Source organism: Perna viridis, chromosome 8 (assembly GCF_037379345.1).
Source record: "Perna viridis isolate PV_CMFRI_1.1 ecotype Kerala chromosome 8, ASM3737934v1, whole genome shotgun sequence".
In the NCBI taxonomy this organism is placed as follows: Eukaryota; Metazoa; Mollusca; class Bivalvia; order Mytilida; family Mytilidae; genus Perna; species Perna viridis.
Genome location: NC_142452.1, coordinates 29,702,726 through 29,720,618, shown reverse-complemented (window position 1 = coordinate 29,720,618; position 17,893 = coordinate 29,702,726). Strand labels below are relative to the sequence as shown.

Sequence of the window (17,893 nt, the reverse complement as noted above, 5' to 3'; positions counted from 1 at the left end):
AATTTGTGAAAATATTTGATTGATTGTTTTTTTAAACTATTTATAGACGATATTTAATGCATTTCAGGAGCAAAACATTTAATAATGCAGTCGAACTTGTATTGCCCTAAAACACTACTAATAAATTGGATATTTTTCACATGCTTATGTTAATACATAATGGTTGATTGAATGACCATCAACAAATATTTTTTAAAGCAGAAAGGGTTAAAAAAAACTGTAAAATTACATACTTAGTATGGTTTAGGAAAATGTTCACATGTTGATGCAATATAATTATCTCGATTTCCATTTTTTGTCATACTAATCAACTTTCAACTATTATTCTTTTTATACACCCATAATCAAAATTGGGGGGGAGTATAGGTTACAGACCACCAATTCAACCAATGAGCATTCGGAACGTACGCAAAAATAGTCCTACGCAGAAATTACCCCTGTTCCTCATAGTGCTGTGAAAAAAGTTCTCATCTTATTTAAAAAATTTAAACAGTTTCTGAAAGGAAAAACATTTCTGTACATTTTATAGGTGCATTTTGCTTCTTATGATGTGAAGCCTAATCTCCATAATGATTTTTAAATATAACCCGATCTTGTGAAAACACTGGGATTTCCCATGCTATTTATAGACCCTTCACTTCCGGTGACCAGTACTGCACTGCAAGTCTGCTAACCCCACATGCCATTCTGAGGATTGTGAGCTGACATATGTAGAATCATGCTGATATATAGTCCTCTGCAGGTTAAAGTTAAGGTAAAGTCCAGAGAAGCCATTGAATATTGTGAAATTAGCATAGAAGCCTATGGAAAGTGGAATTAGTGGTTTTTAGCCTTAAGATGAAGCCATGGCAAAATGAAAAGTTTCTTGAAATAGCTTTAAACTACTTGAAGAACTTGTTAACTTTGCCATGAGAGGAATACACTACAAAAATCCTTCAAAATATGCATTTTTTAAGTTATAGGTCCAAATTATGGAAAATTGGTCTTTTTGGCTGATTTTTATGTCCTATCTTGTAAAAAGTGTAGAAAATTTAGTAAAAATATCAAATATTAAACTTTGAGGGCTATGTTTACCTAAATATGGTGGTAATAAGCACTTGAAATCAAGTTTTGTGTAGATTTGAGCAAAAATTAGGTTAGAAATGAGGAAAAACTCACTTTCATTACTGCGGTTAAGGCCATATCAACATTCCCCTATGGCAACATGGAAAATCCATTATTGAGTCCTTTTTTTGCTTTAGGTGCCCTTTACTGGTCATGTTTTAATGTGAAAACACTGTATTTACAAATTTAAAGCCAAATATATCACCTTTTGTGAAAATTTAAAGATTTAGGATTTTTGACATGTGATCAAGAAAAAGGGGGAGGCATGTCAGAAATAATTTTTTAAAAATAGACCAATTTCTCAGAAAATGATTACTTTTAAAACTATTTCTTCATTAATATTGTTAAAAAACAAGTTGTGATTGATATTTTTTATTTGAAAAGTCAGAAAAAGTTCTTTGCAAATATTTAATGCATTTAAGTATGGTAGAATATTGTCACTTTTTTGCTCGCACAACTTGGTTACCCTATATTTAAAAATCAAATATTTAAAAAAGTGCTTGTCACATTTCACTGAAACTTTGCAAATGCATTCAGTATGTGTGTAGGAAGATACCTGTATAGTTATTTATTTTTTCTAAGACAAAAAGTGACTCTTTAGGTTACAGACCACCAATTCAACCAATGAGCATTCGGAACGTACGCAAAAATAGTCCTACGCAGAAATTACCCCTGTTCCTCATAGTGCTGTGAAAAAAGTTCTCATCTTATTTAAAAAATTTAAACAGTTTCTGAAAGGAAAAACATTTCTGTACATTTTATAGATGCATTTTGCTTCTTATGATGTGAAGCCTAATCTCCATAATGATTTTTAAATATACCCCTATCTTGTGAAAACACTGGGATTTCCCATGCTATTTATAGACCCTTCACTTCCGGTGACCAGTACTGCACTGCAAGTCTGCTAACCCCACATGCCATTCTGAGGATTGTGAGCTGACATATGTAGAATCATGCTGATATATAGTCCTCTGCAGGTTAAAGTTAAGGTAAAGTCCAGAGAAGCCATTGAATATTGTGAAATTAGCATAGAAGCCTATGGAAAGTGGAATTAGTGGTTTTTAGCCTATATAAAAATTAAACTGTATGTCTGTCCTCCTGTTAATCAAAATATCTTGTAAAAGTAACTCCTCTTTAACCCCACAATTGATTTTGATGAAATACAGGTATCATAAATAGATGTGTATAAAAAAAGATGACTACTATCTAATGCATGTATTGGGGAATGTCCAAACTTTAGGTTTTTACATGATGTAAAATGCTTCCCAGGCTGCAGAGGTCCAACCCTGAACAGTTGGGGCAAGTGTGGACACACCATTCAAGCTTAATACAGCTGAATTTTGATTGTAAATAAATATTTGAAATAGAAAAAGGATTTCATCAGAACCACAATGGCCCTTTTTTGTAACCTTATTCCTTCATAAGCACAACCTCCAAAATCAATTCCAACCTTCCTTTGTGGGTATGGTATTGTTGGTATAATTCAAAAGAAATCAATTCAAATTTATTCAAGTTCTTGTCGGTACAAGAAAAAAATGCATGTTTCTAGCTCCCTTATGGCCACTAATTCCTTAATGGTTCAGGTCACAACCCAAAAATCAAATCCCAAGCTTCTTTTTATGGTTTGGCACCTTGTGGTGTAACTTCATAAAGATTTATACACTAACACTAGATTTATTGTCCAGACATGAAGTGTCTACAGAAGAGGAGGACAATGCCAGTATAGCTGAGGACACCATGATACCATTGTACAACCACAAAATTTTGCTATTAAATATCTCATAAGCAACAACCTTAATGGCTCAGTAGATTTTGAATAATTTTTTTTCAGGAAGATTGGGCATATTTGCATGTGTTTGCAAAGGGAGAACATCCAACTTAAGGTTTTACATGTTGAAACCTCGTAAGCACAACTCCCTCTCAATGGATTTTCAAGTTTCATTAGTAAATGTGCATGAAGGAAGATAAACAATGTCAGGTCACTGCAAAGGGAGATAATCCAACTTAAAATTAAACATAATCATTGATGTAAGTCCACCAGAAGCGAGTTGAATTTCTTACAGTATTTCTCTTGTAATGTGAAGTTACTTTTAATGATAGCTAATAGTGTGTATGGGTTATTTATTTTTGTTATTTGATTAAATTGTAAGCTTATGGATTTCATAAGTGCATCTTGCTTGGTTTCCACTAAAATTATTTTTCATTATATAGAATACATAATAAGGTTAAATTTTGTTTTCAATTTGCTTGTTTTTTTTTATTGTGAATAATGCACACAATAGTTTTAATTTTAACCATTGTAAACAAGAGGCTCCTAGGAGCCGGAATCGCCTACCTGGTTAATTTTGCCTTACAAAGGCAATAAATTCAACAAGAAGTTGTCCAACAATTTTGACTCAAGAAGTCTTTGGTAGGGCTTATCATAAGGATTATTTCAACAATTGAAAATTCTTTTAATCTATCATAGTTTTCAAGATATTGACTGAAAACTGTTAAAAAAAGTAATTTTTCCCCTTTCAAGTGCAATAACTCTTACAAGGAGTCATCTGACAACTTTTATCCCTGAAGACTTTTGTTGTCCTAATAATAAGAATCATTTCAGCAATTGAAAGAATTTAGCTAAACCTAACGGTTTTGGAGATATATGTGAAAAACTACTGTCTGACCACTGTGTTCTATTTTTAGTAATGGCTGCCATTTTTTTTGACGGATCAAAAATCCCCAAACCAATTCTATGCAAGATACCCTAAGGAACATTCATAACAAGTTTGGTTTCAATTGGTCAAGTAGTGTAAGAGGAGATTTTTGAAAGAAATAACATTAAAAATAGCAAAAATTGTTGAAAAAGGCAATAACTCCAACATGGCTTAACGGGTAAAAACAAAATTTGACAAGAAATAGATCTCATCATGCTAAACACTTTAACTTGGTCAGAATTTAGCTAAAACTAATAGTTTGCTAAACACCTGTGTCAGTATTTAGCTAAACCTAACGGTTTTGGAGATATTTGCAAAAATCTACTGCCTGAGCACTATGTTCTATTTTTAGCAACAGCAGCCATGTTTATCGACGAATCAAAAATCCACACATCAGTTCTATGCAGGATACCCCAAGTAACATTCATAACAAGTTTAGTTTCAATTGGTTAAGTAGTATCAGAGGAGAAGATTTTTGAAAGAAATAACAATAGCAAAATTCGTTGAAATAGGACAATAACTCCAACATATTAAAACCAAGATTTGATCAGATATAGATCTAATCATGCTGAACACTTTAACTTGGTCAGAATTTAGCTAAAACTAATAGTTTTGGAGATATATGCAGAAATCTGCTGTCTGACCCCTATGTTAAAACTAATAGTTTGCTAAACACCTGTGTCAGTATTTAGCTAAACCTAACGGTTTTGGAGATATTTGCAAAAATCTACTGCCTGAGCACTATGTTCTATTTTTAGCAACAGCAGCCATGTTTATCGACGAATCAAAAATCCACACATCAGTTCTATGCAGAATACCCCAAGGAACATTTATACAAAGTTTGGTTCTAATCAGTCCAGTAGTTTCAGAGGAGAAGAGTTTTGTATAATTTTTAACGACAACAACGGACGCTAAGTGATAGCAATAGCTAACAAGGCCTTTGGCTAGGTGAGCTAAAAAGAGAGGTTCAACAATGTTGAAGAAATTGTTATCACACTTAGAGCTATGAACTACAATTACTAAAATAAATGCCCACAAAAAATTTCTAAAACAGAGTAAAAATAGAAGAGTGATAACAGTTATAACAGTATTAACAAAACCTTGAATAATCCACACACATTTTTAAGGCGGTTGACCTAACGTAAGGGATATAACTCTAACAAATCATTTGAATGTTTGTATTCAGTATTTTCCATCAATCTCGGGTAAGCATCAAAGTAACTTGGATTGATTTCATTCTGTTTCAAATGAAAGCTCTGTAGGCTTTGGTAAAATTGAATATGATACAAACATATCACTGATTTCAAGAGTTATGTCCCTTACCATAGGTCTACCTCTTTATATAAAATTTTAAAAATTTCGAACTTTGGAAAATTTAACACCTGTACAAGCTAATCTAGTTCCCTGGTCAATATTATAAGCGACCCTAAGATTGCTAAAAATATAGACTCGCATCACCAGTGAAGGATATGCACAATATATGAGTAAATTGCCGCTTGTGAAATAAAGTAAAAACCAAGATGAAATTATCCAAAATAACTTATTTATTGTGCATTTATATCGAAAGGTTATCTAAGTGATCTGAAAGAGATACTTTAACGTTGCTTTTTTAAATTTGAAAATTAGAACGTATAAAATAAATAAAATAACGTCATATCCACTCAGCCAATCAAAAGACATAAGACGTCACTGATGACCCAGGGTTAAATTTGAGAGAAACTTGTGGAACAAAAATATTACCCGGGCTGCCAGGTTACTGTACAAGCCGACTAATTTAAAGTCCAAGTTTGGTTTGACAGGTTTCATTTTATATCAAGTTTCATACTACATATACATTGAAGAGATGACTTTAAATTTTATTTGAATTCTCTTGGTACATCAAACATAAATTTCTATATTAAACACAAAATGTAAAGAAAATGAATAGTGTTGATTTGCCATGCAATGGTGTTGAGTCTCCTGCTTTAAATGGGAGCTTACCAATATGTTAATAAAAAATCAACGATCTCCTGTATATGTGTCAAAGCAGGAGTATTTCCAAATTATATCCCGTCTAAATTGAACTTTTTGGCTAAAAATCATTATTATTATAAATTACTGCAATTCTTTTCAAAACAAATTGATTTTAAACCTATGAATAAGTCCATTAGTTACTATAAAAGAAGTAAAAGGAACATTGGGTGTCATCTTTCACAAGATATTGTTGTAGTGAAATGGATCAGACTTAAAATAAGTTCTACGACTAAACACAAAATATGTCAAAAAACATTACCTTGGCAAATCTACCCCTTTGAAAAAAATTTGAGAGGGAGATCTCCTGCTTAAGAATTTGTAGGTTAACACCTATGGCCATGAAACCTTGCAACAATTGTTACCTAACAAAGAAGCATAAAATCAAATTGTAAACTTTTTAGGATACAAGTTTTATGGACTTTTTTCAGTTTCATACTATAAAGTACTTCAACACTTATACTAGATTTTTTTCAACCATGTTTAAGGCCATTTTTATTTCAAAGTTATCTAATTCAACCTATGAAAACAAAACAATTCCTCCTCTGAGTGTCCTTTTAAGATAAATTATTAATCCAAGACACTGTGGAATGAACAAATTTGAGATGGAAAGGGGACATAACTCCAGAATGATAACTAAAGAGTAATAAATTGTAGTCTACAACAATGGGCCAAAGTTTGACAAGATTGTGTCAAAGGGTTTTTAGCTATCACCTAGAAACAGATAGACACACATGATGTATATCCCTGAATTGTTCAGTAAGGTATAGAAACATCTTAAAAAAATACTTCTGAGAGTCCTGTAAAGCACTATGTGTTACAAATAATGATGCATTAGCAAATTATAAAAAGTTATGAACCATCTGAACAAGTAGGTTTGTCATTTCAAAGATGTTCTCTTTTCTTGCAGCTTTGCTGCAGCCTTCTTCTTCATCATTTGTAATTTCTTTTCAGCAGTTACAACAGCACTAGCACCACCTTGTGGTTGATGAGACTTTGATGAAGAAGGGGCACTACTCGATTTACTACCACTACTACTGGTTCCTCCTTTACTCTGATCCACTTTAGGAGAAGATGGTTTCATGCTTGACTTGATAGTGTCTGGTGAGAGTTTTGATGACAAAGATTTCATGAAGTCCAATTTAGGAGCCGAGCTTGGTTTTGATGATTCTGACTTTCCTGAATATTTTGTTCCACTCAAAAGAGAAACTTTTTCAATCTGATCAAACTTAGAGAAAATGTTTTTGGACTGTCCAGAGGACTTCGATGATTCTGACTTGGAGCTTGTTTTAATCTGGTCAAGCTTTGTCAACTGACTTCCAAACTTTGACTGATCTAACTTCAAAGAAGAGGATTTAGATTGTTCAGATTTGCTTGACTGACTTGATGTTTTTGACTGTTCAGACTTCCCAGACAGATTAGCAGCCAAACTTGCCAGTCCACTCAATGGTTTAGCTCCTGCATTGCTTGACTGGTCTTTACTAGATGAAGCCTAAAATAAGACATGCAAGAAATTCTTCCATAGTTGCCTGAAGTTGAATGTATGTACATATTTATATTTTTTCCTACATCAAGTACATTACATGCATGACACTGTACAAAACACATCCCTTAATTCTATACAAAGGAAATATGAGATAAAAATGATTCAAGAAACTATAATTATAGCACTGAACTCTAGGATCACCATTCAATGCGAACATACATTTTTGAGGGTTCCATGTAAAATCAACCAAAACAATTGTTTTCTTCACAATGACTATGTTATGTGTTAATTATACATCAACTAAACTAAGGGTTGAAATCACTGAATTCAAGATGGTGGAACACTGAGCAAATTAACTTATATCACAATAAAAAAAATCAAAATAACAAAATTCAAAGTATTATTAGCACAAAATATTTTGTAGTGAACAGCTTAATTAGACCCCAAATGTAAAACCTTGAACAAACAATATTTCAAAGCTTGACAACATTCCTATAACATTTTTATGTTAAAAAGAAATACAACCAACCACCATAAATAAAAGAATCCTACCTTAGGATCTACACGTCTAAAGCTGAACAAAGATTGTGGGTCCGATTTGGATGACTTACTACTGGGTGATGTATCTTTTACTGATGTAGTACTGAGTGTCTTGGATTTTGTTGTCTTAGACTGCACCTGTAAATGAACAATCATAGAAAGTTATCAGAATATGCTTTTCATTGGGACAGAGTTTCACTGATGTTCTATATACACATAGCAGGAGTCTGGAACATGAATGGCTCAAAATCATTCTTTGAAAATGATGTTTGTAATTGAGAAATATTTTTTTTAACTTTTAAGACAGGTGTAGGAAATTCAGCATATTTCTGTAGGTCCAGACATCATCCATTACAACATGGCAATGCATCATCAACACATTCATTATATTACTCATCCGAATAATCCTCTCAAGAGTAGAAGAGAATCGTTGAGTTGGTGTATAATGTTCTCTATAATACTTCACAAAGTGAAGTATCCAAAACAAATAGAACATGATAATTGAATTTTACTCACCATTTTTTTCATGTTTTTAGAACATCTACAACAGTACCACACAAATCTGGGGTCATTGACATCTTGTTCTGTGACTGGAGGTTTGTGGCATTCCTGGTCAAGAAAAGAATCTTCACATTATAAATACTGTCTATTTTCTGTGTCACCCATATTGTAGGATTTGGCTAATTTTTATATGAACAGCCTCTCTAATATGTCCCATTCTATATATGGTTATATTGTGGAATAGGAGTTCCTAATTATAATGCTGAATTGTTCAAATCCTGAGACACAGTAAATCAGCCAAGTGTCCACAATGTCAAACTGGTGTCAGTTTCACAAAAAGTCGTAAGTGTAAAATTGATCGTAAGTAATGACGTCATAAACTAAAATAGCATTGTGATGTCATGATTTACGATCAATTTCACACTTACGACTTTTTGTGAAACTGACACCTGGTTGTGATTCACTGTTAACAAATTGGGGATTTTGGCATATTTTGACCATTGGGGATTTGAATAAAAACATACTTTACCCCATACTTAAAGTCTATAATTATTTTGCACGTTACTATTGCATTGATTGAATGTTTATATTTCAAATATGCAAGAAATTATCTATACTTGTGAACAGAAAATTTAAAATTTCAAGGATCATTATCTGTTATCCCTATTAAACACAGAATAACCATGGGATTTTCTTGTAAACAAATGTAAAATAATGCTTTGGTTAAACCAGAGTTTTAGCTAGGATTTTGAGGGCTTTAGTCACTTTTGCGTAAAGCACGAACATCATATTATGGGCAGCAGAATTTTGTAAATAGTCAATAGTACCATAAACTAAAAGAAAACATGTCTGTTACATAATAAAATAAAATAGTTACTATAAGAAAAATAGATTTTTTTACATCATGACAAATTAAGCTTTGATGCATTCACAGTCACCAGATGATAAAGCAGAAACTAGACTGATAGAAAGGAGCTTGGCCATATTGGTATAGTCAAATGTGGAATTTTGTACTGCTGGGTGGTAATTTTTTAGTAACCTTTGACGCCGGATCATGAGTCGAATTGAAGAAGTTCGTAGTAATTGTTATTTCGTATCAAGAATAAAAGAGAATCAGAAAATACACATTTATTGTTGATGAATACTTCCTAACTAACTGTCCGCTATTGCGTTAAAATTAACTGAAAGCCACCAGATGACCAGTCACACACTATATATTTGCCAGGTTCATGAAGGGTTGGTTTTTATATAGGAGTAAATATCAGTCGGCATCCATTAAAAATCGAAATCGTCTAACACGACTAATCCTTATAATAAAATATATAACTGATATTTCAAACGTACTTAAAATTAGAAATGTCTTGAGTCAACTCGAAGCTTTTTTCGGCGGTCAAAAATGACCAGCTGAAGACAAATGAGAACCCTGAGATTATCTTTTGTGCTCCTAATGATCAAAAGATTGATCTATTGTTCTTATTTTAAATGATTATTGATATGCACATATCAAGAATGCCAGGTTAACAACAATAGAATGTATTTCACACCTGGTTGATCAGGTAATTACCAAGCTTGGGGTCATAAACTTGTCAGAACGTAAGGCCAGTTGAAATGATGTAACTTTTGATTGACAATTTCAACAAAATTTATATTGAAGGTGACGAAAATTTATCGGAAATCCTTTTTGAATAGAATTTTTTTATACACTTTTAAAATTTGAAGTGACGAAAACGATCTAAAATATTTTTATCATTTCTGAAATCCTTTTTTAAATGACGAAAATGACGAGCACTAGCTAAATCACTGGTTAAACAAATTAACCGTCAGTATTGATGCTACAGATTTTTTAATTGATAAACATATAATGAAAGAAAAGGTAGATAACTAAGTGGAAGACTTTTTGCTGGTGTTTAAGGAGGTAGACCTAGGGTAAGGGACATAACTAATAAAATCAGGGATATGTTTGTATCACATTCAATTTCACTTAAGTCTTTCAAGCTTTCATTTGAAACCGAATGAAATCAGTCAAAGTTACTTTAATGCTTACATGAGATTGATGTAAAATGCTGAATACAAATGTTCCATTGATTTGTAAGAGTTGTTTCCCTTACCCTAGGTCTACCTCCTTAATTGATTACGCAAACAAGTAATGGGTTTTTATCTGCGAGAAAGGGTACAAAATAATCATACACTTAGCTTTAGGGATTTTGAAAAAAAAAATTAAAATAGAAGCACCTCTAATTTTGACATCAAATTTTGATTTTAAAAAAGGGAAGCATAATATTGTGTCTAATGAGATTTTTTTCTTTCTAGGAAAGTCGATCTTTGGATCTTGAAAAATATATTCTGTAAATTTAAATGCATAGTCATTAACTCAAAAGAGATTTTCAAACTTCACATTTGTTAAAAAGGGTTTTGTTTTGAACAAATTGAATGTACTACATTATATGTAGATTTATCTTCCATTATCAGGTATCTTTGAAATTTTGCCACATAAACCACCTGATATTAAAGTTTCGTTGATGCCAATGAGAACCTATATGATTTTACATATTTCAAAATTAATTTGCTGGTGATTTATCTGTTATTTCAACATGATCGTTCATTTGCCAAACTCTACAGATGAGATTGGCCCAGATTAGAGTGCAAAAACTAGAATAAAAAACTGTAGCATATAAAATATATAAATAATATTTTTTAGGGATACCTGATGATATAAACTGTGACATTCCTGACATTCCACCAACTGGTTTCTAGAGGTTACATCAAATGATCTACAAAAACAAAGAACACAAATTTATAGTAACTATTAGAAAAGACATAGTCAAAGGTGATAATACAATGCATTTGATTTGGTTCAGGTGACCACTTCAATCCAGCAAGAATGACAAAAATGGCAAGAACTGCAAAATAAAGCTTCTTGACAGAACATTGGGTAACAAAAATTATAACATTCCCCCCCCCAATTTCTTTAAGTCATCATGTGATGTGTGTTATGACAAAAAGAGCACACTTACTTGCAGACTACACAAGAGATTCCTAGACCAAAAGCAAACTCATCGGCATCCATATCTTCATCCTTGCTCTTCTTATCATGTTTCTTCTCTTCTTTACTCTCATCTTTAACTCTTGCATCATGGGAAGGACTACGCCCAGGGTGTGGTGATTCTTTCTTAGGCCTTGATATAGAAGGTAGCACATCTGGCTGAAGATGATCCTTTTTGGAAGACTTGCTACTTGAAGGCTGTGGTGAGGAGTGTCTTGATTTCTTTTCTGGTATAATATCCTCATCTGGGTCTCTAGACTCTTTTTTAACCTTAAAATTCAGTGAAAAATATCATTAGAATAATTATATTAGGGCTTCAAAAATGAGTGGTGGTCATAAGTCAGAAACCAACAAGTTCTGACCTATGACCTTTGAAGTTTCATTTACCAACGTCCTGGACCTTCAATCCTTTAAATTTACACATCACTGTGAACTTTTAAATTATGTGGCATGGATAGTTGATTTGAAACTAGGTAAAAATTTTCATTTTCCTTGTAGATCAAGAACTCAATCCTTGCCCTAAGATCATTTAAGCTTAACTGTTTACCTTCTCAAGACTTCTTTTTTCTGCTTCTCTCTTTTTCTCTCTATCATGATCACTCTTAACTGACTTCTGTCTTTCTACATCTGGTTTGTGAGATTTTGAACTTGTCTTACTTTCACCAGAAGATGCCTGAAATGATCAAGGAAAATATCTATAAGTTTGAGTTATTTAATCATTGCCTTATATCAATCAGTACTAAAACTAGACATTGCCCTAACTAGACTAATAAGATTCATATGGGATACAATTTTTATGGTGGACAGACTATGCACTTTTGATGCACAATTTGTTGCCATTTCTAATAGACCAAACTCCAAACAGTATTATTTTTTGTTGACAACACATCAGGCCAAGTTTTGCTGAAAAATGTGTAAGTTTCAACAGTCATCATATCTACAATTTCTGTTCGAAAATGAATTCCAGCAATATGCACATCTCCATATGGTATTCTTACACCCCATTAAGTTTCATGACAATCTGCAAGTCATTGAGGAGTACAAAATATTGCTTGACTTACTTAAGTAATGTTTTTTTTTCTTTTTCCCACATCCCTACCAATCCAAAACTAAATAGCCTTAACTAAAAAAATTATTGCCATTTTCAAATCAATGTTTACCATCACTTTATCTTATCAATTAACAACTTGTGTGAAATTAAATACTGATTTTTGAGGAAAAGAAGTTTTGAGGCATGAAAAACAAAAGTCCCAAATCTACTTACTCACAGCCATTTCCCTAGAGTCCAAGAGGGGAAATGGGCCATGTTATAGATAGTGACAAATTAACCTTGATTATTGTATTAGACTCCAAGATGGAATTTATTTTATGTTTGTGACTCTAAAAGAGTATAATATTTACCTGACAAATGTAGTGGAGTTCTGATGATCAATCAAAAATGTGATAAATGTATAAAGATTGGGCCATGTTATAGATAGTGACAAATTAACCTTGATTATTGTATTAGACACCAAGATGGAATTTATTTTATGTTTGTGACTCTAAAAGAGTACAATATTTACTTGACAAATGTAGTGGAGTTCTGATGATCAATAAACATGTGATAAATGTATAGAGATTGGGCCATGTTATAGATAGTGACAAATTAACCTTGATTATTGTATTAGACTCCAAGATGGAATTTATTTTATGTTTGTGACTCTAAAAGAGTACAATATTTATTTGACAAATGTAGTGGAGTTCTGATGATCAATCAAAAATGTGATAAATGTATAGGGATTTTCAGTAACCTTTTATCAGTCAAAATAATTGGTCACTCTTCATGTTAATTTCTGGGCACTTTTTTTCTTCTTTAACATCAAAACTTAAGCTATAGATCATATACCAGGACAGTTTTCCTTATTTCTACTAAATTGACCAACATTTCACCCACTTCAAATGGAATTCCATTTGAAGTGGAAATGTTGATCAATGGCATAATACTGTAACCAAATGATAATTTATACAAAAGAGGGCAAGTAATTAGCATCTGTTGATGTTCAAAAATATGTTAATATTAAAATCAAAACTTTAATAAGTACGCTAGACTGTAACATGTTTTAGCATAGTATATAGAACAAATGTTTCAGTAATCAATAATTGGTCGGTTACTATGAAGCAATAGTAATAGATTAACAGCTGATAATTTCAAGCGATTGGACTACACTAGACACATGTAAGAAGATATCATCACTCTTTATATCAATTTATGAATGTGAACAGATCATTCTAACCCTTTGGCGTTTCTTCTCAGCAATGACATCATCTAGTAACTTCTTCAGCTGTGCACCAGAGTCTTTTGCTTTAGAATGAAGTAGCCTGTGAGCTTTTATAAACAAAGGATCTAATTCCACAACAGCCATAGTTGTTGATGATTACAACCTATAAAACAAATAGTTTCCATTTATTACGAAGCTTTTTATGGATAGGAAATAGAAGTTCTTCAATAGCTTAGTTGTAAAGCAACAAGGTGATGTCATGTAGATTTTTTACTGTACCATCGACGGCATCATAGACATATCCCACCTATCATATCAAGTTCAAAAATTTTTCCCACAAGTTTCACAACTCAACTATCACGGTTCATTTTTCACTAACACACTAATGACAAGGTTGATTATTAAAAAGAAAAATCCAGAACTAATGTTCAAGATAATTCACATGCCTTTTTGTAAAATACGACATGTAATTGGAAGAAATAGGGCTATTGCAATCCCACTAGAATAATAAGTTTCGCAGAGCCCAGCATAAGTGTGCCTAAAACTAATATTATGCCTACACTTGCTGTAAGTAAACAAAGTTCAACTGGTTGCCGGTCAAATAGCCAATAAGTCAAGGAAAAGCTACATGTGTCAAACCAGACTCAGTCAAATAGCACAGCCTTTTCAAATTTGATTATTATGTCACTTGGGGTGGGACAAAACAAAATAAAGATAGGCCTCCAAAGATGACAATATTATTTGGGCTACCATTTGTAAAAATATTTACAAATAAGGTGTGTCACAGCCTACTTGCGCACAAACTTGACCATTATGGAATCTGAGGTAAGACCAACAAATGGATCAGAAACTTCCTGCATGATTGTTCACAAGCTGTTGTGGTAGATAGAGAAACATCAGACGGTATTGGGACCATGTCTCTTCCTCTATTACATCAATGACATGCAATCTGGACTGAGATCAACTGTCAGGTCGTTTGCGGACGATACAATTGCAAATATAACGGTAACATCTGACAACGATGCCAAAACACTGCAAGAAGATCTAGACAAACTTGGTATATGGGAGAAAAAATGGAAAATGGAGTTTCATCTTGGAAAATGCGATGTACTTACCATCAGCAGAAAAGCAAACCTAGTTAACCATCAATACAAACTTCATGGTCACACCCTAGAATGCACAGATAACGCAAAATATCTCGGTTGTCTCATAGATCTATGTTGGACAGACCATATTAATGCTATTGCAGAAAAAGCCAAAAAGACTTTGGGCTTCCTTCACCGAAATCTCAACATCAGATCAACAACAGTGAAAGGAAATGCATACAAATCTCTGGTACGACCTACATGTATTGTTGAGTATGCATCGTATGGTTCCCATACACACAAAAAGACATTACAACTTTAGAAATGATCCAACTTCAAGGAGCAAGATATGTATGCAACAGACATGGGAACCACTCAAATGTTGACTCTATGCTCGGAACACTCGAATGGAAATCTTAAGAGAGCAGAAGAAGTGATGCCAGACTACACATTATACAAGATCATTCATGAAGAAGCAGGGATTGACACTAACTTTTTTATCTTGGTTGCCACCCGGGCTCCTAAGTTAAAAAATCTAGGAGCCCAGAAAAAAAGTTAGGCGCCCAGAAAATTTTTCAGAATATTAGTTTAATGTGTAATTGTTTGAAAATACATTTCTTTTCAAGAGATTTTAAAAGTATTATGGAATAAACTATTTATTTCCCTGTCTTCAGTTTATTACCTAATTGGTTCTCATCTAGTACTGTAGTGAGTACTCACAAATAAACATTTCATGAAATAGTTTTTTTTTATTAATTCTTAAACAATAATGAATTAAAACTCATTAGTGATTGAAACAGTGAAACATCATCAATCTCTTCCAAAGTCAAAAAGTCTTTCAAAAACAAAGTCCTCATCTAAATCAGAATCCAACGATTCATTTCCAGTCTCTAACTCTTTTATTTGTTTCATACTCTTTAGAGTACTTTCGTTTTTCTGCAGGAGATCGTTTAGTTTGTTCCTTCGCAATCGGCTTTACCCCTTCAATGTATCGCCACATTTTACCATGGTCTTTACTAACTGGTATTTATTATTTGTATTTGTACGCAAAATTCAACCAGTGGCGATTTCCGGTATGCCTAAAAACCCGGAAAACAAACCCGACCACGTACCAAAATTACGGTCGCCACTCGGACGACAAACAATGGTTATTATCGTTGCCCAGCAAAAATTTAAGTCACGGGCGACTGGGCGACTGTTAGTGTCAATCCCTGAGAAGTAGACATCACTAAAAACAACAGGCTCATACCACCAGCAAGACTGACAAGAAACATGCATGAGCTGTCCTACCAAATTCCATCAACTCGTAACCACTACAGAAAATTTTCTTTCTTTCCTCAGACCATCAATGAATGGGATCAATTAACTTGTCTGCCAATAAAAAATATGTACAAATTTTTGAATTTTTCAAAATAATGCTATAAATAAACCAACTAAGAGAGTATTTCTTAATATCATTTTAGGATTGTAACATATGATTTTTTATGACTTTTGTTACTCTTTATGGTGAAAATTGAAGTTTTTGCGTTATGAAGAGGTGACTTTTTGTGTGATTTGTTGGCTTGGGTGTCGGCTTGTATGTTGTACATTGTACCTGAAAGGATTGTTGTTTTAAAGGATTATTGGTCCTGCAGATCATGTTTTTTATGTCAATATAGATTTTTTTTTTTAGTGCCAATTGTTATATGTATAAAAAACTAATATAATTTAATATTAACATATAGCAGAACAATATCCAGTCTAACTTACTAGCATTCGAGTACAGCAGTAGTCAATACAACAGCCCTTTTAAGGGCTACCAAAATAGTCCAGAAAGATTCTTAAATTGTTATTATCAGTACATTTTTTTTTAATTAAGGCCAATATGCCATGTATGTTATGATTAAGAATTACAAAGTTCAAAGAGATTAATTAAGTTTTTATCACATACCAAGTTTAAACTAATTTCATAATTTGGAAAAAAATGTTCCATATTATATAAAAAAAATCTTATTTTTTCTCTCTAAAGTGTTCAATATTTATATAAGTCATATTTAAAAACAAAAATTGCAACAATCCTTATAAATCATGTTTTACATAAGAATATATATAAGAATCCTTTTATAATTCTTATATACAATCCTTGTACTTAATTTGTTTACAAGGATTGTTGAATGGAACTCTCAACCCCGGGAAATCGTTGGAGCAAAAACACTTCATGCCTTCAAAGCTCAAGTGTCCGCCTCACATTAATAGACACATATTTTATATATAATTTTATTGTAAATACTGCTAACCATTCATTCAAATGTCAGTTTTTAATCCTTAACATGCGCACTCAATGGCAAATTTAATCAACTTATTGAAGGTGGCCATTTTCCGGTAGAATATTTATACATTTTTGTTTTACTGTTTTGAAGACACAACACTCTATTAAGACAATTCAATCAATTAAAGTCCTTACCAAAAATGTTATATAAACATTCTGTTGACAATCTTTTTTCACAAAATTTCTCTTTGAATGAATACAAACACTAGAAACTATTCACAGTAGCAAAGCATCGGCAACTGGCAACTTTTTCCAACCGGATGTTGATTTTCTAATAGTAAAATCAATTCAGATATTATTTGTTTTTCCGGATTTTCAGCTATCAGTAGAGCATTTACAATAACCATTAGTTTTTCCTGCTTTATAGTCATTTTCCCATTGAATTTTGCAGGTTTACTATCGTGCTGTTTTCTACGTATATCCATAAACCTAATCCCTTTTGGGATTCGGCGCTGAAGACATTTTTTTTTTGTTTTGACCACAGTGGTGGTCAAAAGAAAAAACAAAACAAAAATATATATCTCCAGCCCCGAATCCCAAAAGGGATTACCTTAAGCCAAGCTTTAATTGCAGGTCTCAGTGCATGGCGAATCCAAAATGGGATGCAGGGGATGGGCACCCCTCCATTTATGATTGAAAAAAAATGCTATATTCATGTGTAAAAACAAAAATGGTAAATAATGTCATAACACCCCTTTTTTTCTGAGGAACCCCGGCTGGCACCCCTCCTTTTCAAAGTGTCTGGATCCGCCCATGGGTCTTTGGTATACAATGTACCATGATAATAAATTAGAATATAAACAAAACGAGAAACCGTAACGGAGTGGAATGTTAGTGATAATTAATTAGAAAATGTCATTGT

The 17,893-nt window shown here is 32.7% G+C and overlaps 1 protein-coding gene across 4 annotated transcripts; it reads right to left on the bottom strand.

Annotated features, from left to right (window-relative positions):
• Window positions 1-5,644: 5,644 nt before the first annotated feature.
• On the bottom strand, window positions 5,645-17,321 carry LOC148610163 (integrator complex subunit 12-like). 4 transcript variants are annotated; one of them, XM_088542282.1, is made up of 8 exons: window positions 17,236-17,321; window positions 13,654-13,801; window positions 11,928-12,053; window positions 11,352-11,650; window positions 11,042-11,108; window positions 8,353-8,445; window positions 7,849-7,974; window positions 5,645-7,302 (listed from the first exon to the last, which is right to left on the bottom strand). In XM_088542282.1, exons 2-8 carry the CDS (start codon window positions 13,780-13,782, stop codon window positions 6,691-6,693), a joined length of 1,452 nt encoding a protein of 483 aa, XP_088398408.1. In that variant the 5' UTR covers window positions 13,783-13,801; window positions 17,236-17,321; the 3' UTR covers window positions 5,645-6,690. The 4 variants fall into 4 exon arrangements, with proteins under 4 accessions (XP_088398408.1, XP_088398407.1, XP_088398410.1 ...); XM_088542281.1 differs by having other exon boundaries at window positions 17,167-17,318; XM_088542284.1 differs by having other exon boundaries at window positions 17,252-17,290.
• Between the last annotated feature and the right edge of the window lie 572 nt (window positions 17,322-17,893).